The following is a 26,592-nucleotide window of genomic DNA, read 5'->3' as shown; positions in this document are numbered from 1 at the left end:
ATAAGCTCTTATTTTGCTTTTATGATTAATAACAAGCTTAGGAAAAGACTTTGTTGCCCACCTGACACCTAATTTGAGGGATCAGTTCCTTTTTCTGATATTAAATGTAAGGTGTTTTAAATATAAACATATTTTGTTCAACAAGTTTTATGGAATTGTTGATTATCCTAATAATATCTGAACAACTATGTTTTTGGAGGAACCTTAAATTCCTTAACGGGGTCATTAACAAAAAAAATTAGGTAGTATATTGTTGAGAACATTGCTCTGTAAAACTTTTGTTCTACAATGCTTTTCAACATATTTCTCATTTTTCAAATACAAATGATAAAATTGTTGACTTCTGACCCCTTTAAACCCCTTTTTACGTAACACATGATTGAAGTATGAACATGTTTAGAAAAAAAGCTGTACAATGAACATTTTTTTTCTATAATTAATAACCAAAAAATTGCTCATCATTAAAAGACATTAGATCCCTCTTTGACCCTATTTGAGGAGTGAGCCCCTTTTTATAATAAATGAATGATCTTAAGGTTATTATCATATTATGTTTAACATGTGTTCAGGAACTGTTACCTATTTTAGAGAAATTCGGACAAAAAGTGATTTAGAGGCCAACTCTTTAGCTACTTACAGGGGCTGTGAATCAAAAATATTGAGATAGCATATCGTTAAAAACATTATAATGAGCGAGTTTGTTCTACATATTTCAACATATTTTTCCTTTTTTCATATATAATGATCAAAATGTTGGACTTCTGGCCCCTTAAAACCCCTTATTACGTAATATATGAGATTAAAGTAGGGTAATGTATGGATAAACAGCTGTAGAATACAGTTATGCTTACATAATTGATAGCAAATATTGCTCATTAAAGTGTTATAATTAAGACTTTAAAGCCCCCCAGGTCCCTAATTGAAGGGGCCAGTCCCTTTTTATATTATAGAATAAAAGCTCGTGTAAATCTAAACAACTATTGCATCGCATGTTTTAACAAATTATTTACAGTTTAAAAAATAATTTATAAAACGTGTTAGAGTTTTGGCAATAATTTGATGTTTATTTTCGACCTCGGGCGAGCTTTGACGCCTTTCTCAATGTTCACAATGTCAAATACAGAGGATCATCTACAAACATTCATCCAATATCCTTGAAAATTTTACGCTTCTATAACAATGAGTTTCGGAGGAGTTACGTGGACAAAACGGTCTTCACCAAATTCACCAAATCTGCTAATTCTCGTAGCGTTATCACCTAAACATTTTATAATAGCAAAAGCAATTAACGTTCTATCAGTCCTGTAAATTGTGTGAAAATTGACCGGATAATTATTGAGCTATAGAGCTTGAAAAATATCAGAGGAAAAATAATGATGTACTAGATGCGATCTTGTTGCGAGCAACAAGTGGGTCTTCCGTCTGATTTCTCATAAGATGCAATGAGATTGAATTTTGACTACGATTTAAATCTGAATTTAAATGAGATTGAACATTTCGAAAATACTATAAGCTACCAATGATTTTTAAAAGGATGTCATCAGACGCAGAAACGCATTTGCATGTAAAAAATCATGTTTTAAAATTATTTTGAGGTCATTTTAACTCAATTTAAAAAAAAATTAAAAAAAAATTAAAATTGCACCCAATCAATTCGAGAAAGATGTCTTCGGACGTAGTATTGCATGAAAAATAACTGTCAAAACAAGATTTCAAATGTGATGAGGTTTGTAAACTGTTTTTCTTATTTATATCAAATAATTGTTTTCTTTTTTTGTCCAATGTAGTTATCTAAATGAAGAAGCGACGAAAACCACCTCAATTTCGCTAAACGTCTGTGAAGTGATGTATGTAAAATAATTCTGTTGTTGTTATTCTTATGCAATATGGTTGTGTCTGATATAAAACTTTTTAAAGTAAAACAGATGTAAAACGGATTCAAATAATATAACCAACAGTGTTCTAGTTGTAATTTCAAAACTGATGTTAAAAACTAATTTAAATTAGTTTCCTATTTATCAATTACCCCTCTTTCTTTCATTGGCGTGTACTAGATTTCATTTAAATTGTCACGTAACATGCATTTCATTAAATATGTTTCACACTACTCTTGGTATATTTGCTTACGTAGTTTTTTTTTCTTTTTTTGTATTTGTTTAAATATTATTTTTGAATCTGCAGAAATATATGTGTGGTAATTAGAAATAATAACTAATCTACCAGCTCAACTTAGCGAAATCCGTGTATCCAATGATACCATTTCAGATATTAAACAATACGGCCCGGACTCACTCCTCATTTTCCCAACCGTATTGTCGTTTATTTAACTTTATGTATTCAAACTCGTAATCATTCAGGGTGGTGGGCGGGGGCGGTAAAAGAATGATTAAATAATCTATTTTGTAAATCATATAGAAGCTAGAAAGAGGCGCCTTTTGGGAGTTGATTTTAATCAACTCCCCAATTCAGTTAATTTAGCAAACCGGACGTGAAACAGTTTTTGGACCTAAGCATAAATCATGACCGCGGACAAGACTTAGGTCTTAAAAATAATCAATAGATTCGCTGAGATGCATGCTAAAGCATTGTTTTTATAATCTTTTTATTACTTTGAATATCTTGAAAATAGTCATATTTTAAATAGTAGGAACAATTTAGATATTTTTTGGTCCTATGTATTTCTACGCCAGAGTTCAAATAGTCTCATTCAACTAGACGCTTGGCTGCCTCCGTAAATCTCCAACAAGCAGAGACTGAGTCCCTGTTGCTTGTTGGAGACTAATGGAGACAGTCGAGCATCTGGATTAACGAGATTAGAGTTTAATATTGCTGGGATCCATACAATTTTCAGAAATATTTCAATTACTGATACAAAGTTTGATATAATAAATTTTATCTTTAAATATAAGGGTACACAACATGATTATTATGGGGTTTTCTCGATATTCTTGTCAAAAAAGTATGAGAATTCATATAATAAAAATGTGTGTAATTCAAAAAGATTAGAAACTACTTGTCATGCAAAATAACACAACGTTGATTTTTATAATAAATAATAATCGATAAAATCAACTCCCGTTAGTGCTTCAGTACTTTGATTAAACATTGCAATTAGTACAAACTTTTCTTCTTGTACCACATGAAGAAAAAATAAAGATGAAAAATAACTGTCAAAACAAGATTTCAAATGTGATGAGGTTTGTAAACTGTTTTTCTTATTTATATCAAATAATTGTTTTCTTTTTTTTTGTACAATGTAGGTTTGCTATCAATCTAAATGAAGAAGCGACGAAAACCACCTCAATTTCGCTAAACGTCTATGAAGTGATGTATGTAAAATAATTCTGTTGTTATAATTCTAATGCAATATGGTTGTGTCTGATATAAGACTTTTTAAAGTTAAACAGATGTAAAACGGATTCAAATAATATAACCAACAGTGTTCTAGTTGTAATTTCTAAACTGTTGTTAAAAACTAATTTTCAATTAGTTTCCTTTTTATCAATTATCTCCCTTTCTTTTGTTGGCGTGTACTAGATTTCATTTAAAGGGACAGGGTCACGATTTTGGTTATTTTTTTTCTTTTTGCATTATTTATAATGCTTTAGGAATGCATTTGTAATGATCAAATGAAATTTGGGTGCCAGTCGTTGAGTTTTAAGCAAGATACAGAGCTCGCAATTCTTCGTCATGAAAACAAGGCTCGTGCCCTGTTTTTGTTTACATAGGTTCAATATACCATTAAAAATCTTTTTTAAAACTGATTTGTCTATTTTCTCATTCATTAAAGCATAAATAAACAGTTCCTAACGATTAACACATTCATTTTCTGTCTAAAAGTAGAATTTTCACTTCAACAACAAAAATGTAAACACAAGTTTTGTTTACATAGCGAAGAATTGTAAGCTCTGTAACTCACTTATGACTCGACAAATGACACTTAAATTTTGGTTGCCTTTTTAAAATGCCTAACTAGAGCATTGTAAACATTAAAATTGAACAAAAAATGTTGACAATCGTGACCATGCCCCTTTAATTTGTCACGTAACATGCATTTCATTAAATATGTTTCACACAACTCTTGGTATATTTGCTCACATAGTTTTTTTTTTCTTTTTTTTATATTTGTTCAAATATTATTTTTAAATCTGCAGTAACAAATGTTTGGTAATTAGAAATAATAACTAATCCACCAGCTCAACTTAGCGAAATCCGTGTGTCCAATGATACCATTTCAGATATTAAACAATACGGCCCGGACTCACTCCTCATTTTCCCAACCGTATTGTCGTTTATTTAACTTTATGTATTCAAACTCGTAATCATTCAGGGTGGTGGGCGGGGGCGGTAAAAGAATGATTAAATAATCTATTTTATAAATCATATAGAAGCTAGAAAGAGGCGCTTTTTGGGAGTTGATTTTAATCAACTCCCCAATTCAGTTAATTTAGCAAACCGGACGTGAAACAGTTTTTGGACCTAAGCATAAATCATCACCGCGGACAAGACTTAGGTCTTAAAAATAATCAATAGATTCGCTGAGATGCATGCTAAAGCATTGTTTTTATAATCTTTTTATTACTTTGAATATCTTGAAAATAGTCATATTTTAAATAGTAGGAACAATTTAGATATTTTTTGGTCCTATGTATTTCTACGCCAGAGTTCAATGCAGTCTCATTCAACTAGACGCTTGGCTGCCTCCGTAAATCTCCAACAAGCAGAGACTGAGTCCCTGTTGCTTGTTGGAGACTAACGGAGACAGTCGAGCATCTGGATTAACGAGATTAGAGTTTAATATTGCTGGGATCCATTCAATTTTCAGAAATATTTCAATTACTGATACAAAGTTTGATATAATAAATTTTATCTTTAAATATTAGGGTACACAACATGATTATTATGGGGTTTTCTCGATATTCTTGTCAAAAAAGTATGAGAATTCATATAATTAAAATGTGTGTAATTCAAATAGATTAGAAACTACTTGTCATGCAAAATAATACAACGTTGATTTTCATAATAAATAATAATCGATAAAATCAACTCCCGTTAGTGCTTCAGTACTTTGATTAAACATTGCAATTAGTACAAACTTTTCTTCCTGTTCCACATGAAGAAAAAATAAAGATGAAAAATAACTGTCAAAACAAGATTTCAAATGTGATGAGGTTTATAAACTGTTTTTCTTATTTATATCAAATAATTGTTTTCTTTTTTTTTGTACAATGTAGGTTTGCTATCAATCTAAATGAAGAAGCGACGAAAACCACCTCAATTTCGCAAAACGTCTATGAAGTGATGTATGTAAAATAATTCTGTTGTTATAATTCTAATGCAATATGGTTGTGTCTGATATAAGACTTTTTAAAGTTAAACAGATGTAAAACGGATTCAAATAATATAACCAACAGTGTTCTAGTTGTAATTTCTAAACTGTTGTTAAAAACTAATTTTCAATTAGTTTCCTTTTTATCAATTATCTCCCTTTCTTTTGTTGGCGTGTACTAGATTTCATTTAAAGGGACAGGGTCACGATTTTGGTTATTTTTTTTCTTTTTGCATTATTTATAATGCTTTAGGAATGCATTTGTAATGATCAAATGAAATTTGGGTGCCAGTCGTTGAGTTTTAAGCAAGATACAGAGCTCGCAATTCTTCGTCATGAAAACAAGGCTCGTGCCCTGTTTTTGTTTACATAGGTTCAATATACCATTAAAAATCTTTTTTAAAACTGATTTGTCTATTTTCTCATTCATTAAAGCATAAATAAACAGTTCCTAACGATTAACACATTCATTTTCTGTCTAAAAGTAGAATTTTCACTTCAACAACAAAAATGTAAACACAAGTTTTGTTTACATAGCGAAGAATTGTAAGCTCTGTAACTCACTTATGACTCGACAAATGACACTTAAATTTTGGTTGCCTTTTTAAAATGCCTAACTAGAGCATTGTAAACATTAAAATTGAACAAAAAATGTTGACAATCGTGACCATGCCCCTTTAATTTGTCACGTAACATGCATTTCATTAAATATGTTTCACACAACTCTTGGTATATTTGCTCACATAGTTTTTTTTTTCTTTTTTTTATATTTGTTCAAATATTATTTTTAAATCTGCAGTAACAAATGTTTGGTAATTAGAAATAATAACTAATCCACCAGCTCAACTTAGCGAAATCCGTGTGTCCAATGATACCATTTCAGATATTAAACAATACGGCCCGGACTCACTCCTCATTTTCCCAACCGTATTGTCGTTTATTTAACTTTATGTATTCAAACTCGTAATCATTCAGGGTGGTGGGCGGGGGCGGTAAAAGAATGATTAAATAATCTATTTTATAAATCATATAGAAGCTAGAAAGAGGCGCTTTTTGGGAGTTGATTTTAATCAACTCCCCAATTCAGTTAATTTAGCAAACCGGACGTGAAACAGTTTTTGGACCTAAGCATAAATCATCACCGCGGACAAGACTTAGGTCTTAAAAATAATCAATAGATTCGCTGAGATGCATGCTAAAGCATTGTTTTTATAATCTTTTTATTACTTTGAATATCTTGCAAATAGTCATATTTTAAATAGTAGGAACAATTTAGATATTTTTTGGTCCTATGTATTTCTACACCAGAGTTCAATGCAGTCTCATTCAACTAGACGCTTGGCTGCCTCCGTAAATCTCCAACAAGCAGAGACTGAGTCCCTGTTGCTTGTTGGATACTAATGGAGACAGTCGAGCATCTGGATTAACGAAATTAGAATTTAATATTGCTGGGATCCATACAATTTTCAGAAATATTTCAATTACTGATACAAAGTTTGATATAATAAATTTTATCTTTAAATATTAGGGTACACAACATGATTATTATGGGGTTTTCTCGATATTCTTGTCAAAAAAGTATGAGAATTCATATTATAAAATGTGTGTATTTCAAATACAGATTACGCGGCTATGTTAAGGCTGCCCGATTAATTTCACAGCGATATGTAGAAAGTCACTTGTCTGTACTTCATAAGATAAGACGTCATACTTAACTTTGACGTCACGAACTGCATTCCTTTCGATCGTTCTTAGGGAATGTATCGTAACGTAATAAGTGATACTCATTGTGCATAATAAAACCGCTTCATTCCTTTTAAATAGACACTCTTGTAAATATTAGTGATACTAAATTCAATATCACCAATATCGAGTATAAAAAAAATCAACAGTTTTAAAGCTTCGTAATAGGTAAATAACTATTCATAAACTAATGGTTTTGAGACTCCCCCTGCTACGTGTAATCTAATGAATGGTGATTTGTATATGCATATAAAAAACGGCCTGGCGCAAGTGAAAGATAAAAACAATCTTAGTATATTTTACGTGAAATCAGGAGAGAAAATAAGTACCAATGTGAATCTTGCTGGGGGAAACCTACCGATTGACCCGATTTTGTGCAAATCGAGCCTAAAAGGTAAAAATGTGCCTAATTTCGATGGCGGTGCGAAATAATTTGACAATATTTCAAATAAACGAAATATTTATATGAAGCCCCAGCAAGAATTGCAAAATACATTACTTATCGAAGGATTTTTAACAAAAATATGTTTGATTTAATGTCATTATTCACTTGCGCCGATGCAATTTTTTTTAGATTATTTACTGTGTTAGAATACACCCGTCACGTGCTTAAGAAAAATATATGACGTCACAAAAATACATCATACATAGTTTTGGATGTCACTGTTAATTTATGTAAAAAAAAGGTTTAAGAAACTCGCTTGGTTAAAGTATTTTTCGATAATTAAAAAAAGTTTCATTTTTCGATAAATATTTAGCTTCGGGCAGCCTTAACATAACCGCGTAGAAACTACTTGTCATGCAAAATAACACATCGTTGATTTTATAATAAATAATAATCGATAAAATCAACCCCCGAACGTGCTTTCGTACTTTGATTAAACATTGCAATTAGTACAAACGTTAGATTTTCTTTAATCCAAACATTGATTGCAAAAAAATCATACATTAAAAAATTACAGTTGTTATTTCATTTTAATGTATGATACCCATTATCAGGTTACATTCAACTAGTTCCTGTTGCTATCCAATCAAACAAAAAGTCAAACTATTTTTTATGGTTTTTATTACAGATGCAAACAATCAGAGAAAACAATGGAAGAAAATATATTAAATCAGATATTTTTAGCGTCAGTCGATCTTTATACAATTTGTACATCTTATTACCGTTTCTTAACGGAATATCTTATACTTTTACCAAATGCACTTTGTTTTCTTTCTTTTTGTAAGATAAAGGAAAGAATTGCCAGGAATATTCAAATATAGTATAGGAAATCACCAGTTGCATTTCGTGAAATATTTTTTGGGGGATTTGTAAATTTGTATTCTTTTTTTACAGGATGCTATATTGGATATTTTTAGCGTAAGTCAATCTTTATATAATTTGAACATGTATTTATAATTATCTTCTTACCGTTTTTTAACGGAATACCTTATACTTTTACCAAATGCACTTGTTTTCTCTCTTTTTGTAAGATAACGGAAAGAATTTCCAGGGATATTCAAATATAGTATAGGAAAATCACAAGTTGCATTTCGTGAAGTATTTTTCTGCGATTTGTTAATTTGTATTTTTTTTTTTACAGGAGGCAATATTTGATATCTGCTACCGGAGAAAGATTAAGTACAATCATTATGATGTTGGAGAACATGTATGTTGATTAATTGACTTTAATTGAATCAAATACTCAGGTCTGAATCCAGCCATTTTATCAATTCTAGATTCATTAGATGACTTCTTAGCATCAAACGTTTGAATCAATTTATTGTTTACTTTGTAAGTCTTTTTTTAGGTCACTCAGTGCAATTTGCATTCGACCGTAGTCGTGCGTTTTCTGTCGTTCGTCGTGAGTTGTGCGTTATCAACTTTACATTTTTAACTTTTATGAAGAACTATGTGATCCTTCTGTTGTACTTTGGACTTTTATAAATAATAAGATTAATAAAACCACGAATTTATTTACTGCAACGCAACTTAAAACTATATGCATTATGACAATAAATTTGAATTAGAAATTGTCCTCTATAGAAAATGACTTGAAGTAGCAATATACAGGTAATGGTTACTAAAAAATGACTCAGAATACGGCGTTAATGCAGTCATCCATTAGGACTATATGATAAAAAGGCTGATCTTTGATTTGTTTCCATAATTGTTTTGAACGACACTAATCTTATAATATAATCCAGAAACCGAACGAAAAACTTTAGAGTATTTTATCTTCTAAACATGATTGTTATTATAATTAATGTTCCGTTGAATTGATTAATAAATTATATAAGCATTGCAAAAACAACTCTTAAATCAATAAATACAGTGTTTAATATTTAATTTCAGTGATATCGGACTTCTCGTCAGATTTTGATAGTTATCACACATAATCGTTAGAAGTTTTCTTTTCAAGACGAGAAAACGCTAGTATTTTATCCACATTCCCAGAAAATTATGTTGCTCTTTGAAAAAGCTATCGTGACCTGTCAAGATAACTATGTAGACCAAAGCTTAATATAAGAAAGGCAGAAATATGGCACATACGCTTAGACAGGTTAGACATGATGTTAAAGTTTCTTTGAAATGCTTCAAATTGTAAATAATCAGTTTTAGATACATTGTAGATTACATGAACTAGAAATCGTTCTTATCAATTAAATGAAAAGTCTAAAATACCGGTAATAATTTCAAACACATAGCATGTTACTTACAAAACTAGAATTACAACATCAAGTACTTAAATATTATTTATTTGATCAAGTGTGTAATGTATATGTAATGAATAAACAAATAAGATTTTTTTGAAATATTTTTTTGGGGATTTGTAAATTTGTATTCTTTGTTTACAGGATGCTATATTGGATATTTTTAGCGTAAGTCAATCTTTATATAATTTGAACATGTATTTATAATTATCTTCTTACCGTTTCTTAACGGAATACCTTATACTTTTACCAAATGCACTTGTTTTCTCTCTTTTTGTAAGATAACGGAAAGAATTTCCAGGGATATTCAAATATAGTATAGGAAAATCACAAGTTGCATTTCGTGAAGTATTTTTCTGCGATTTGTTAATTTTTTTTTTTTTTTTTACAGGAGGCAATATTTGATATCTGCCACCGGAGAAAGAATAAATACAATCATTATGATGTTGGAGAACATGTATGTTGATTAACTGACTTTAATTGAATCAAATACTCAGGTCTGAATCCATCCATTTTATCAATTCTAGATTCATTAGATGACTTCTTAGCATCAAACGTTTGAATCAATTTATTGTTAAGTTTGTAAGTCTTTTTTTTAGGTCACTCAGTGCAATTTGCATTCGACCGTAGTCGTGCGTTTTCTGTCGTTCGTCGTGAGTTGTGCGTTATCAACTTTACATTTTTAACTTTTATGAAGAACTATGTGATCCTTCTGTTGTACTTTGGACTTTTATAAATAATAAGATTAATAACACCACGAATTTATTTATTGCAACGCAATTTTAAACTATATGCATTATGACAATAAATTTGAATTAGAAATTGTCCTCTATAGAAAATGACTTGAAGTAGCAATATACAGGTAATGGTTACTGAAAAATGACTCAGAATACGGCGTTAATGCAGTCATCCATAAGGACTATATGATAAAAAGGCTGATCTTTGATTTGATTTCCATAACTGTTTTGAACGACCCTAATCTTATAATATAATCCAGAAACCGAACGAACAACTTTAGAGTATTTTATCTTCTAAATATGATTGTTATTATAATTAATGTTCCGTTGAATTTATTAATAAATTATATAAGCATTGCGTAAAAACAACTCTTAAATCAATAAATACAGTGTTTAATATTTAATTTCATTGATATCGGACTTCTCGTCAGATTTTGATAGTTATCACACATAATCGTTATAAGTTTTCTTTTCAAGACGAGAAAACGCTAGTATTTTATCCACATTCCCAGAAAATTATGTTGCTCTTTGGAAAAGCTATCGTGACTTGTCAAGATAACTATGTAGACCAAAGCTTTATATAAGAAAGGCAGAAATATGTCACATACGCTTAGACAGGTTAGACATGATGTTAGAGTTTCTTTGAAATGCTTCAAATTGTAAATAATCAGTTTTAGATACATTGTAGATTACATGAACTAGAAATTGTTTTTATCAATTAAATGAAAAGTCTAATATACCGGTAATAATTTCCAACACATGGCATGTTACTTACAAAACTAGAATAACAACATCAAGTACTTATATATTATTTATTTGATCAAGTGTGTAATGTATATGTAATGAATAAACAAATAAGATTTTTTTATTCATTATATTTACATTCATAGTTCTATTTGTAAATATTACACATGTATATCATTTTTTGGTTTTTATATAAAGGCCAATAAATTGTTGAATTTGAATTAAAAGAAAACAGGTTCGTTGTCTTTCAATGATTGATGTTGTTAAAAAGATATAGAATGGAAATAATCTTATATTTATATGTTTTTCATCTTTAAGAAATTATTAGCTTATCAAAGTCTTTTTCTCTAGATTCATACGAACAAATATAATATTAATAAACAAAACTTTTGAAATTTGTTATATTGTTTGTTAAGTTGCCAAATACCAAATGTAGTTTTTTGTGTTTTTTTTTTACTTTTAGCCAATGAAGTCTTATAGTTTCTGATAATTTAAAAACCAAATGAAAAGCTTTAGAGTATTTTACATTTCCATTAAATAGTGATAAAAAATCCGATTGAATCAGCTATGTTCATGAGGGTTTAATGACTATTTTACATGTATGACATTTTAATTCTGGCTCTGTAAAAGTGGTTACTTCCGCGTGGGAGGAGAGTGCACTAGTTATGCATTAAGCTTAAAACCGCGTAAAATAGCCCGAACGTTTGTTAAAAAATTCAAAACTTAACACTAATAAATCACGCATTCGCATATCAAACACCCTGGCGCATTGTTTGATTATAGAAAACGCGTACAAGTACCAACGGAAATAACCACTTTTACGGTATGTAAAATTAAATAACAAAATGCAAACACAATTATCTAGGAACACATTTTTTGAATAATCTATTTTTAGGCTTTCTTTGGAAATTAATTCATCTTAATCCTATTCTCTAGTTTCTACATGTAACTGAAAAAGATGAAAACGATTAAAATATAAGATTATAATTTTATATTTGTTTTAAAGTTGATTTATACTTTTACCAAATGCACATTATTTCCTTTCTTTTTGTAAGATAACAGAAAGAAATGCCAGGGATATTCGAAAATAGTAACTGTATAGGAAAATCACAAGTAGCATTTCGTGAAGTATTTTTCTGCGATTTGTTAATTTGTATTCTTTGTTTTACAGGAGGCAATATTTGATATCTGCTACCGGCGAAAGAATAAATAGACGGTAAGAATGATATTCCGCATACCAGTGCATTGTTTTCATAAAATTTCACAAACCGGTAGGGGACGTGTATTGCTCATGCAATACCCTCAGAATGCTTGTTTAATTTGTATTCTTTTTTTACAGCAGGCAATATTTGATATCTGCTACCGGTGAAAGAGTAAATACAATCATTATGGTGTTGGAGAACATGTATGTTGATTAATTGACTTTTACTTAATCAAATACTCAGGTTTAAATCGAGCCATTTTATCGATTCGGAGGATCAAACGTTTGAATCAATTTATGGTTTACTTTGTAGTCTTTTTTTAGGTCACTGAGTCACTCGAGTGATCATTGCAATTTGCTTTCGACCGTAGTCGTGCGTTTTCTGTCGTTCGTCGTGAGTTGTGCGTTATCAACTTTACGTTTTTAACTTTTATGAAGAACTATGTGATCCTTCGGTTGTACTTTGAACTTTTATAAATAATAAGATTAATAAAACCACGAATTTATTTACTGCAACGCAACTTAAAACTATATGCATTATGACAATAAATTTGAATTAGAAATTGTCCTCTATAGAAAATGACTTGAAGTAGCAATATACAGGTAATGGTTACTGAAAAATGACTCAGAATACGGCGTTAATGCAGTCATCCATAAGGACTATATGATAAAAAGGCTGATCTTTGATTTGATTTCCATAACTGTTTTGAACGACCCTAATCTTATAATATAATCCAGAAACCGAACGAACAACTTTAGAGTATTTTATCTTCTAAATATGATTGTTATTATAATTAATGTTCCGTTGAATTGATTAATAAATTATATAAGCGATGCAAAAACAACTCTTAAATCAATAAATACAGTGTTTAATATTTAATTTCATTGATATCGGACTTCTCGTCAGATTTTGATAGTTATCACACATAATCGTTAGAAATTTTCTTTTCAAGACGAGAAAACGCTAGTATTTTATCCTCATCCCCAGAAAATTATGTTGCTCTTTGGAAAAGCTATCGTGACTTGTCAAGATAGCTATGTAGACCAAAGCTTAATATAAGAAAGGCAGAAATATGTCACATACGCTAAGACAGGTTTGACATGATGTTAAAGTTTCTTTGACATGCTTCAAATTGTAAATAATCAGTTTTAGATACATTGTAGATTACATGAACTAGAAATTGTTCTTATCAATTAAATGAAAAGTCTAAAATACCGGTAATAATTTCCAACACATGGCATGTTACTTACAAAACTAGAATAACAACATTACGTACTTAAATAGTATTTCATCAAGTGTGCAATTTATATGTAATGAATAAACAAAAAAGATCGTTTTTCATTATATCTATATTCATAGTTCTATTTAGAAATTATACACATGTATATCATTTTTGGTTTTTACATAAAGGCCAATAAATTGTTGAATTTGAATTAAAAGAAAACAGGTTCGTTGTCTTTCAATGATTGATGTTGTTAAAAAGATATAGAATGAAAATAATCTTAGATTAATATGTTTTTTTCATCTCTTAAAAATCATTAGCTTATCAAAGTCTTTTTCTTTAGATTCATACGAACAAATATTAAAAAATTGTTATTTAAAAAAAAGTTTAAAATTTGTTATATTGTTTGTTAAGTTGCCAAATACCAAATGTAGGTTTTTTCCCTAATTTCAGACAACAACAATCATTAGGATATGCAATTTGGATAGAGGAGTAAGTACAATAAAAATGAATTTAAAAAAAAATATATAATTGACCATTTTATGATCAGTGAATTACTATGTACATTTCATTAAGTATATTAATGACGCTGCCTATATGCGAGCACATTTGTTTTGTTACAATGATACTAAAATATGTTGATTGATGTGTTAAAGAAAGCAAATAATGTTCTTGACATTCCTGATGTATCATATGTGGCAACGCACTATGAAGAAATCACGCAATTTGAAAAAAAATCAAGGTGCGTTGAATTTGGGATCAAATCAACGTACTTTGAACAATTTTCCAAAGTGCGTTAAATTTTGGACCAAGTTAACTCACTTTGAAAAAAATTGCGTTAAGAAGGTACATCAAAATTTTTAGTATTGAGATTCTTAATGCACTTTGGAAAAAAGTATGCATAACTCACAACATTTCGAATTAAATTTCTAGTTTGCTGATGATTTTTTAACACTAGGGAATCTAATTTTCCGTATTTGAGAACGGGGATGGAAATAAGGATGGGGATAACCAAAGATACTGACCAATTAACAGTTAAATCATTTAATTGTTAGAGGAGGAAAGTCACCTATATCTCATTTTTCTTTCCAAAAGATATGATTTTCATTCACATTTTAGTTCGGAAAAAGAAGCATGCTCTGTTGTAAATTTAGTAAATGCAGTGATATAAAACAAAACGAGCTGGCAAAACAATAACTTCTCCAATGATATGTTAAAGAATCAATTATCGTTTCAACATTAACCCTCTTCTTATATTCTAATGAAAAAAATCACTTCCATATGAAAAGTTACATTAACAAACATAAAATTATTGTAAACATAAAGAATATAAAATTATAAACATAAACATAAGGATGCGGTTTTTTTCTCGCACTGATCTCTAAAATATCATATACTTTTAAAAAAAAAACTTAACTAACGTATCCGTTTTTCATGTCATGTATGTTTACAAACAGATGCAATAAGCAAGTTGAAATATTTCATTCATTGATTTCCATTATCAATATACATAAATCATATTCATTCTGGCATAACCAATTATACCACATAAGAAGTAAATTTACTGCATACTCTAAAAAGGAAAATGCAGTTACTTAGCGATGAATTGAAGTTCATTTTATATTTAGATATTTCAAATTCCCAAAAGACCGAAAAAGAAAAAAAAGTCTTATCTAGAAACTGTTTATCAAGTTAGCTGAGAAGGCAATGGGTTCTCTTTTAAATAAATCAAATTATGATAAACAATGGAAAAAAATAATTTATTGTATATAAAAGTATCAGTTATTTCGAGTTAACCCTGAGCATTTTTTTTCAAAGTGCGTTTATATCGACGATATCAACGCACTTTCAAAAATGTTTTTTTTAGCTCACCTCTGAAAGCTCAAGTGAGCTTTTTCGATCGAAATTTGTCCGTTGTCTGTCGTTGGCGTTGGTGTTGGCGTTGGCGGCGTTGTCGTTGTAAACTTTTCACATTTTGTTCTTCTTCTTAAGAACCACTGGGCAGAATTCAACTAAATTTGGCACAAAGCATCACTGGGTGATGGGAATTCAAGTTTATGCGAATGAAGGGACACGCCTTCTTTAAAGGGGAGATAATTGAGAGTTAATGAAAATTTGTTGGTATTTTTCACAAATTTTCTTCTCAAAACTATTTGGCCAGAAAAGCTTAAACTTGTGTGGAGGCATCCTCAGGTAGTGCAAATTCAAGTTTGTTCAAATCATGGTCCCCATGGATAGGGTGGGGCCACAATAGGGGGATCGAGTTTTACATAGGAATATATAGAGAAAATCTTTAAATATTTTCTTCTCAAAAACTATTAGGCCAGAAAAGCTCAAATTAAAATGAAAGCATCCTGAGGTAGTGTAGATTCAAGTTTGTTCAAATCATGGTCCCCGTGGGTAGGGTGGGGCCACTATAGGGGGATCAAGTTTTACATAAGAATATATGGAGAAAATCTTTAAAAATCTTCTTCTCAAAAACTATTAGGTCAGAAAAGCTCAAATTAAAATGAAAGCATCCTGAGGTAGTGTAGATTCAAGTTTGTTCAAATCATGGTCCCTGGGGGTATGGGGGGGGCAAAATGGGGGAATGGATTTTTACATCGGAATATATAGAGAATATCTTTAAAAATCTTCTTCTCAAAAACTATTAGGCCAGGAAAGCTCAAATATGAGTGGAAGCATCCTAAGATAGTAAAGATTCAAGTTTGTTCAAATCATGGTCCGTAGGGGTATGGATGGGCCACAATGGGGGAATGGATTTTTACATAGGAATATAAAGAGAAAATCTTTAAAAATCTTTTTCTCAAAAACTATTAGGCCAGGAAAGCTCAACTTTGACTGGAAGCATCTTCAGATAGTGTAGATTCAAGTTTGTTCAAATCATGGTCCACAATTGGGGGATGATTTTTTATACAGGAATATATAGAGAAAATCTTTAAATTAATGTTTTAAACTTTTAGGCCAGGAAAGCTCAAATTGGCGTGTAAGCATCCTTAAATAGTGTAGATTCAAGTTTGTTCAAATCATGGTCACTGGGGGTAGGGCGGGGCCACAATGGGGGATACAATTTTATATATAAATAAAATCTATAAAAATCTTCTTCTCAAAAACCATTAGGCCAGGAAAGCCCAAATTTCAGTGGAAGCATGCCCAGATCGTATTGATTCAAGTTTGTTTAAATCATAGTCCCGGGGTATGATGAGGCTACAATGGGGGATAAATTTTTACATAGCAACATATAGAAAAAAAATCTTTAAAAATCTTCTTTTTAAAAACTTTTTGGCCAGAAAAGCTTAAACTTGTGTAGAGGCATCCCCGGGTAGTGTAAATTCAAGTTTGCAAAATCATATTCCCTGGGTGTACGGCGGGGTCGCAACGGCGGGTTGAATTTTTACATAGGACTACATAGAGAAAATCTTAAAAAATTTCTTGGAAAGTTTTCAGTCCAAAACTCAGTACTTTGTGATAGCTCAGGTTATGCAGATTTAAGTTTGATGAAACCATGAGAGAAAAGTGGGGGCCACAAAATGATGGGGGGTATATAGGATTAGAGAAAAATCTGTTTAGAGGTACAACAACAAAAGGGGTCTGGTATTTACCCCCCAAAAAGATGTAGATAAAAATAGGCAGATTTTCAAAGTTTTTTTTAGCAAGATATACTGTACTTAGTTGTCAAGATATTTTGATTTTTATACTGTAATGCTAATTTGATCAAAGTTAAGACAATTGTTGTTCAGGTGAGCGATGTGGCTTAATTTTTAAAGTGCGTTTTAACAAAGCTCAATTACATATTGTAAAAAATGAAACTCAAAGGATATTCTCTCCGTTCGATACATTTCACGTAAACAGATGGAATTTAAAATGATATATCTAACCTGTAACCAATAATGATAATCAGTTGATTTTTTTCTTAATAATTGTTTTAACTTATTGTTATACCATTCTAGTTATCATGTTACGATTCCCAGTTAAATATTGAGAAATGCGTGTTCTTATATTAAGGACATGTAATTAAGACAAAAACAAGTTAATTTCGCAACGCAAACTGTCGTATGGCGATGTATGTCGTATTTCCAAAGCGACGGTTTATTTGCTTAATTTAAGGTACAAAACAGTGATACAATGTGTGTAAGTTAATGATCTATTTTTTTTAATCATTTACAATTTTTGTCGCGGGAAAGGAAATGGATGACAGGAAATGTATTTTTAAAAAATGAAAAAAAACGCTCCAGATATTAGCATTCTCTATCAGTCCTGGAAACTTGAAATAAATCCATCCAGCCATCTCTTAGAAATCTTGTAGACAAAAATGGGGAAAATAATAATAATAATAATAATAATAATAATAATAAACTAAACTATTGTTGCTATAGCAACAAAAAGGTCTTCCGTTCTTCATGTATTAAGTTGTAAAACAAATCCATTTCTCTTGTAAACAGTAAATGGATAAATTATATTCTGACAAGGATTTCCTAAGAGATAAACAAAACAAAAAGACAGAACACAGTTAACATATCTCCATACATTGTTTTGTCTTTCCTCAAAGTTTGGATGTTTAAGTTTTTTTCTTTATAATATCTCGTTGAGAAAATAATTGTGTCCAGGGACCGGAAACGAACAAACAGAAGTGATTTAAGAAATTGAAAGTAGATATTATAGTATATTTACCAACGGTACGTAAATTTTTATCAAATTGAGTAAAATGTTAAAAAAATCTGAAGTTAACAAAAACACCTATGTTTGAACGTTTCGAGTGAGAACCGGAAGTGATGTACGATCAAATGAAACCCGTCAAACACATGTACAATCAAATGGCCATTATACATACAAGTTTTCTGTCTTGATCTCTCACAGTTTCTGAGATCTTTTGGGTAGTTTGTTTTTTAAAAAAAAGGCTACCTGAGATATTTGAGATGTCCCGCCGGAAGTAAAACTCTTTTGGTTTTTTTTTACCCTGTGTAGATGATTCTTGGAATTTTTATAGCTAAAATGGATGGTAAATAACCATAATATTTTTAAAAAATCTAAATTTGGTGTACTTCCTTTGACGACTGGAAGTTAAGCCGGATAAAACAAAAAAGTGTTAACACATGCACATACAAAGGTCTATCATCTCTCAAAGTTTGCTTGTTCAATTCATTACCGTTTTGGAGATCTCGTCGAAATAAGGTTTTTTTTTTATCGGGACAAGAAACGGATTAGCCGCGACCATGGTGACCGATTTTTTCAGCCGCGGGTGAGGAAGAGCTTTCGTTAACTTGTCAAATGTTAACGACAAAGGTACATGTACATGTTTACATGTACAGCTTTTTACACTCATACTACACACTTCACTTACAAAATAACATTGTAACGACCTTTATGAGATCCTAACTTTTCCAGTGACAGCCATATCAAAATCCTAACCGTTTTGGATTATTTAGCAAAAACTTTTTGGCCCTTAATTTAAGGGTCCAGCCCTTTTTTAATGATGTATTATTAAAGCCCTTGATATTATGCTAACTTTTATTCTACATGTTTTAACAAAATATTTTTCGTTTAAAAGATATAAAGGAAAATATGTCTAAACTTTCGCACTTTTTCGAATCCTGTTTTTTCACCCCCTACCTTTTCCTAAATGAAAAACGTAATCTAAAAACAAAAACCGAAGTGCACAACTACAATGTCTTTATTATTAAAATTCGTTGGATTTCCATTCCCTGCTATCATAGTTTCGGAGCCTTTGTCTGAAAACCAATGGCCTTAAAAATTTAAAAAGGGGAATAACTCGTTACCAGATATGGAATTCTAAATTCTCTGAAATGCTTAAGATAGTGTTTTGTAAAGTCCATTACCCCTGAAAATTTGAGCAAAAACCGTTCAAAAATGAGCACGATATAAAGCCTCAAATTTCGCGTCTAGGGAGAAAACAGAAAAATAATAATTATCTTAACCAGCACAATTATAGAAAGGTCTTCCGTTGGAAAGGAATACCTTAACTAAATGAAAATATCGAAGGAAATAATTTAAACTGATTTACAGCTCGATTTGTTTGAACTCCTCCGGTGTAGACCGGAAGTTTCGGAAGACAAAATGAAACAGGTTAAACACATCTTCAATCAAATGTCTATCATCCATTAAAGTTTCATGTCTTGATCACTTATAGTGTCTTAGCTCTTGCGGGTACAAAATGTGTTATAAAAAAGATACCTGAGATAATTAGGATATCTCACCGAAAGTACAATTTTTTTGTTGATATGATATTGCATAGATAACCTATGTATAGATTTATACTTATATGTTTTTTTCTATGGAAAAGGAATTTAATGTGTAAAACAAATAATTTTTGAATTGCTTCCGAAGGCGACCGGAAGTTACGACGAACAGAACAAAATAGTTTAAACACATCTTCAGCTATAGGGTTATATTTGGTTGTACCGTTTTTGAGATCTCGAGGTGACAAGCTTTTCGTCGCGAGACAGGAAACGGACGAACGGAAGTGAAATTAGAAAAATCTCAAATTTAAACTTCTAGATCTTTTGAATTTCAATTATCCCTAAAACTGTCATGAAAATCCATCTAGACATTTCTGAGATATTCACAAGACAAAAAAAGGGGGGGGGGATAATAACTACACACGATCTCGTTGCAAGCAACGAGGAGGTCTTCCGTGCGATTTTTTGAAGGTAATATGACATTGACTTTGATATTTGACCCTTTATCTCCTTATCAGTGCAATGTAACACAATTTTGATGGTTGAATATTTATTTTCAGCATGTTTTGTTTAGATTAATTTTCAAAATAATGCTTTTTAAAATATGTTCTGTTTGAGATATAAGTTATCAAAGTTTTGGAATTCTACGTAACGCATGATTAAGTCTATATAATGTATAGCCTAATATGTGTAAGATGAACATTTTTGCATCTTAAATATATTACAAAATATTTCTCAGTAAAGTGCTAAGGAAGAAAGACTTTAGAGCTTTTTTGGCACCTAAATTGAAGAGTCAGCCTCTTTTTCTTGACATCATACATGTATAAAAGGTCTTTTGATATTCAACATATTTTGTACAACAAGAGTTTAGAAATTTGTTACCATTTTTTAGCTATCTGGGATAGGACGTTTTAGGGGCTATCCCCTAATCTCCTTATTTGGGCCAGATAACGAAACTTTTATTTTTTCAAATTCTGCTTTAACCCCTAATTATGTAGTACTCGATAACAATTTTATAATGTATTTATAAGTGAAAGATGAACATTTTTGCTCCTTAAACATATTACAAAATATTTCTCAGTAAAGTGCTATGAAAGAAAGAATTTGAGCCCTTCTGGCCCCTAATTTGAGGGACCAGCCTCTATTTCTTGATATCAAACGAAAGCTCTTGCAAATATAAATTTTATTTGCTCTATATGTTATGTAAGAATATTTTCAAGAAAGGAGGTAAAGAACGAAAACCATTCAAAATCACGTCGTTTTTTCAAACTCCAATTTCGGGTCCAGGCAAGCTTCGACGCCTTTGAAGGCAGACAAACATAAGTGCCTTTAGACACATTTACAATCTTTCGTCTACAATCCCTGAAAATTTAAATTTGATATCTCCTTTCGTTGAGGAGGAGATAACAGGACAAATTGACCCTCTAAAAATCGCTAAAACGTCAATATCTCCCGAACAGAAATGACGTCATTAAAATAAACAAATTATATATCAGGTTTTTATCAATATCAACAAGATCTGAAAAAATAAAATAAAAGGGAAAACTAGAGCGAAGCTCGTTGCAAAGCAACGAGTGGGTCTTCCGTTAGTGTCGAGAGTAAAGCTGGAAGTTCCTGTAAGAAGCAGAGTTCTAAAACCAACTACAAGGGAAAATTAAAAAAATTTTTTTTAAAATATCGAATAATTCTTAGTACGACTTAACTATATCTGAATGATTTCAAGAACGAAATAACAAAACCCTTTACAATTTCAAGAATGACTTAATTTAAAAAATCCCGAATGTGTTCAAGAACAAATTAACAATTTCCGAATTATTTTAGGTACGAGTTAATTTTACTTTGAACATAACACTTTTTTCTTAACCAAGAACGTGGAATCAAAATTTCCGGAAAACTCAATTTTTAAATCCCAACATTCTTGTTATGCATCGTCCGATTTTAAAACGGTTTTCGGTTTTAAATTAAGCTTAATAAAAGCTTCTTTGTTGATTTATGATTAATATCAAATTATTGGTCAGAAAGTTATTATAAAAAGACTTAATGGCCCTTCTGGCCCCTAATTTTAGGGGTCAGCCCCTTTTTCTTGATATCAAATAAAAAGTCTCGCTAATATAAACATATTTTGTTCTACAAGTAATCATGAATTATAAACCGTTATCGAGATATCTAAACAACTGTGTTTTAGGGGCCAACCCTATAACCCCTTACCGGGGCCACTAAGAACAAAATTTTTGGTATCATATTATTCAGAACATAATTTTGAGCAACTTTTGTTCTACATTTTTTTTCAAAATATATCTCCTTTTTCAAATATTAATGATCAATGTTTTGAATTCTGGTCCCTTGAAACCCTTAATCACGTAATATGTGACTTAGGTATGGTAATGTATAGATGAACAGCCGTACAATGAACATTTTTGCTTCTATAATTAGAAACAAATTATTATTCAGTAAAGAGTTATTATAAGCAGATTTTAGACCCCTCTTGACCCCTGATTTGAGGGGCCAGCCCCTTTTTCTTGATATCAAATGAAAGGTCTTGAAAATATAAACATATTTTGTTCAACAAATGTTCACGAAATGTTAACCGTTCTTAAGATATTTGTACAAATGTGTTTTAGGGGCCAGCCCTTTATATCTTAAATGGGGTCATAAACAAAACAATTTAAGATAGCATATTGTACAGAACATTATTTTGAGCAACTTTTGTTCTACAATGCTTTTCAAAATATTTCTCCTTTTTCAGATATTAATCATCAAAGTATTGAACTTCTGGCCCCTTGAAACCCCCAATTACGTAACATTTGACTTAAGTATGGTACCATATAGATAAACAGCTGTACAATGAACATGTTTGCTTCTATAATTAATTACAAATTATTTTTCAGTAAAGCGTTTTGGTGAAAAGACTTTACAACCCCCTTGGCCCCTAATTTGAGGGGCCAGCCCCTTTTCCTTGATATCAAATCAAAACTCGTGGAAATTGAAACAACTCTTGCATTACATGTTTTAACAAAATATTTATACATCAAAAGGTATCAAAAGACATTCATCTACAATCCCTGAAAATTTCAAGCTTCTATCTTAATAAGTTTCGGAGGAGATGCGGGGACAAAATGACCCTTAAAAAATTATAAAATCGTCAATATCTGAAACCGGAAGTGACGCCAACAAAAAAATTAACTAAAAACATTTATCTCCTCCGGTGTCCTATAAGTCCGGAAAATTTCGTGCAAATCGGGCGAATTGTTTTCGAGAAATAAAGCTTTAAAGAAGGCAGACAAAGAATGTTAAGAATAATAATAATAGAAAGAAACAGTAGAAAAACAAGAGGGTCTTCCGTTGGAAACGGAAGACCCGAATGAAATAAAGCAATAACAATAAGGTCATCTGTTGGATACGGAAGACCTTAAATACAACGAAGCATAATGCATCAGAAGTATATAGATCAAATAGGCAAACAAATAATAATTCTGTATTAAAAACTCATAGTTTCACAAATTGTGGAATTAAAAAAAGCCGCCTGCATATTTAAAATTGTCGTCTGCGGTTCACCAGCCCGCAACTCAAGCGTGGGGGGAGGGATCGAGGGTCCGGTTCTCTTTCCCCACCCCCTCCTCTTGGATTTAAAAAAAAATAATAATCATGAAAAAGAGAAATTTTGTTTTACAACATAGATTTACAGTAAATCGGCAAATACTCGCGTAAATTCGAGGGCTGTCCAAAAAATTCGATAGTGGACAATCGCGTTCTTGTCATTTTATATGGGTTTATACATACATAGTGTATACCGAAATGTTTGTCATCAAATTCGAAATCAAACCACAGTAATTCTCAATGTTTTCCATAAAATTAAACTAGATTTTGACTGCATTAAAGGGTTGCGGAAACCCAGCACGGCCCAGTGTTAAAATTACCCAAATTTCGTTATTGAGGTTATTGAGGTTAAAGATACATGTATGAATATTAAAAAATTCTCTGAAACATATCAAAACATCATAATCGCCGATTGTTAAGTAGTAAGTATTGTGTACGTCATTTTCACACGTCATTTGAAACCGTTTTTAAATAAGCATATGGTTTTTAAAACTAGTTACGGCAAAAACATGTTTTAAAAAACGCCAGAAAAAGCGACGTCGGTTGACCGCACGGCACAGCGCGCCAATTATGTACACATTTGTGTAATACGACGATAGGAATAAAACAACGATAAAGGAATCAGGATATAGATATCGGAATATTTCAAAATCACTTATCGCAAAATAACACAAGCGATTTTCTGATAGAGTGTGCGATTGTACCCTTTGGCCGATAGTGAATGCGGCATGACTCTCAGTTAAACCAAGGACTGCGACGTGTAGTCCAGGTCGGTAGAGTAATTATAACTGATACAGTCATACAGGGTGACTATACTTTTAATATTCTCAACTAATAAATATAGAAAAACCAACAATAAAGTTATAAATATTACTAACATTTGCAATTACACTTTATTATATTTACAACATAATATATGCATTAGAATAATTATAGTTACCAAGCACTGCCAAGTATTTATTCAGCTACACAGAGTAGATATCATACATAAGTCTGTTCCCTTCAAGGGTGTAGCGCCAAGTGTGCGGGAAACTGTGGTTTTAGCGGGAAGGTTAGTATGTTGTTAAAAATAGAAAACATCTACTGGTAAACTGGTCGAACAGGTATTTGATCCGTCACGTCACACCAGGTAAACATAAACAAACACACGTAGACATGCACACATGATTAGGACGCCATATGATAAACAAACACATTCACACAATTAACTAAAAACACTGAAATAATAACATTTATAACATAACTTACACTGGTTACATACCCCCCCCCCAACCACCCCCTTTAGTGAAATGGCTCCTGACATTTTCTGAAATTGAAACATCAGGCAAAGTTTACTGTTAAATGAGCTGAAAATAACTATATACAACCAAACAACAAATCCAGCCAATATCATACACTAAAATCAAAAATTAAAACAACTTTAAATTCAGAAGGTTATCCCATGACAATAAAAGTCAAATTAAATTACAACTGAATCCACTGAATTCAACAATTATCAATAATCAAATCACCTGATGCTAACACCTAATGCATCAATCACCTCAATATCACCACCGTTACTTTCAATCAGAAGACTCTAACATTACTGTTAAAAAATCACCTTCAATATGAACCACCTCAACGTTCTGATCGAGCTCATCCCTGTGTGCTTAACACATTTGAATTAAGATTTCATAAAATATGGTCACTTAATATTTAAATTTGTACGGGTTACTTAATGTTAAAGGTGAGGAGTGGTCACATATTTTCATTATCAAAATGTTTATGATTAAATAAACAAAAATTCAGTGAAAATCATTGTAATTTTTTTTTTTTTTTACACAATATTGATAAAATCATCTTTTATCTGGTTGACATTCACACATGGACTGGACGCAGTACGATAAACAATCACATACACACAATTAATTAAAAACACTGAAACAATAGCATTTATATCTAATACTGGTTACAGACGTTATAGCTCAACGTCAGACTGGACCGTATGGCCTGTATATGCAATGTAGATATATATAATGATAAATCCAATGTAAGAAATCAATGTACATTCCTCTGATTTTTATAAATATGCATTATTATAGTCTATAACAAAATATTATAATACTTTCCTGAATATTTCGTTGTTATTTAGAATAAAAAACAATCGGCATGTGTCTACAAACTATTTGGACAACATTCGTATGCAAGACGTTGCGATTAAATGATCGGTAAATTTAAGACGTCTTGCTTAAAACAGAGCACTTTTAAGCGTGAATTTCATGATGTATATGTTTAAATCATACATATAAGTTATATACCATTAGATTTGATAAATTCAAGGCTTTTGCAAATGTTTTGTGCTGTGCATACTTAAAACGCGGCAAATTTCGGCCAATAACGCCCCTTCTTCTTTTAGATGAGATCGACTTTTCAATGCCTTGGTAAACAATTTAATTGATATGCAATTCAAAACAAACAACAATTTTTTCCTGGATTCGTCTGTACGAGGAAAATATAAAACCACATTGAATCTTTGTTATAAAAGATTAATAACTAAGGCCAATAAATACCCTTTTTTGTGTAAAGTCTCTCTAAGATAAAAAAATTAAACTGCTAAATTTATGAACATATGACCCCAGGGCTTTTTAAAAATCTATACTTTTATTACCTGTGCAATGCATGCAAGTAAAGATAAATTGTATTCATGTTGTGTGCATTAAAATATTAACTTTATATTAGAAAAGATTGCTATTTAAAGACCTGTAAATGTCTTTTTACCAAGCGTTTACAATTACTGCCACGCAGAGAGCTACGGTATTAATATTCTGAGATTTTGCTCACTCTAATCCCCCCCCCCCCCATCCCAACCGCCCTTCCCCCGAACCTCTTTTGCATTCAAATATTTTTTTTTCAAACATCAACTTTAGGTTAGGGATTGAAATAATGCTTAAAATGCAAAACATTAGACCCTCTGACTGAACAATCTAAGAACTATGTACACAGGTGACCATCAAGCTGAAGACGTTTGTTTATTTGAATTGCTAAGATGCTTAAACGTGGTTGCTCCGATGAAACGAATTTCTTTGAGAGAATTCTTATTATAGATGATCTATTCATTGAAAGATAGCTTACGTTAGCTGTTAAT

At 31.1% G+C, this 26,592-nt stretch overlaps 1 protein-coding gene across 2 annotated transcripts in view; it reads left to right on the top strand.

Annotated features, from left to right (window-relative positions):
• Window positions 1-26,592, top strand: part of LOC128162447 (uncharacterized) — a 56,891-nt gene that overhangs the window by 11,291 nt on the left and 19,008 nt on the right. For both annotated transcript variants that reach the window (XM_052825660.1, XM_052825659.1), the window contains exons 4-11: window positions 3,261-3,329; window positions 8,412-8,435; window positions 8,659-8,724; window positions 9,914-9,937; window positions 10,161-10,226; window positions 12,422-12,466; window positions 12,590-12,655; window positions 14,128-14,166. In XM_052825660.1, the coding sequence (XP_052681620.1) occupies window positions 3,261-3,329; window positions 8,412-8,435; window positions 8,659-8,724; window positions 9,914-9,937; window positions 10,161-10,226; window positions 12,422-12,466; window positions 12,590-12,655; window positions 14,128-14,166 (399 nt within the window). The remainder of the gene's footprint in view (window positions 1-3,260; window positions 3,330-8,411; window positions 8,436-8,658; window positions 8,725-9,913; window positions 9,938-10,160; window positions 10,227-12,421; window positions 12,467-12,589; window positions 12,656-14,127; window positions 14,167-26,592) is intronic.

The sequence above is a fragment of the Crassostrea angulata genome, chromosome 9, assembly GCF_025612915.1.
Source record: "Crassostrea angulata isolate pt1a10 chromosome 9, ASM2561291v2, whole genome shotgun sequence".
Classification (NCBI taxonomy): domain Eukaryota; kingdom Metazoa; phylum Mollusca; class Bivalvia; order Ostreida; family Ostreidae; genus Magallana; species Magallana angulata.
This window is presented reverse-complemented; position numbering and strand designations above follow the sequence as displayed.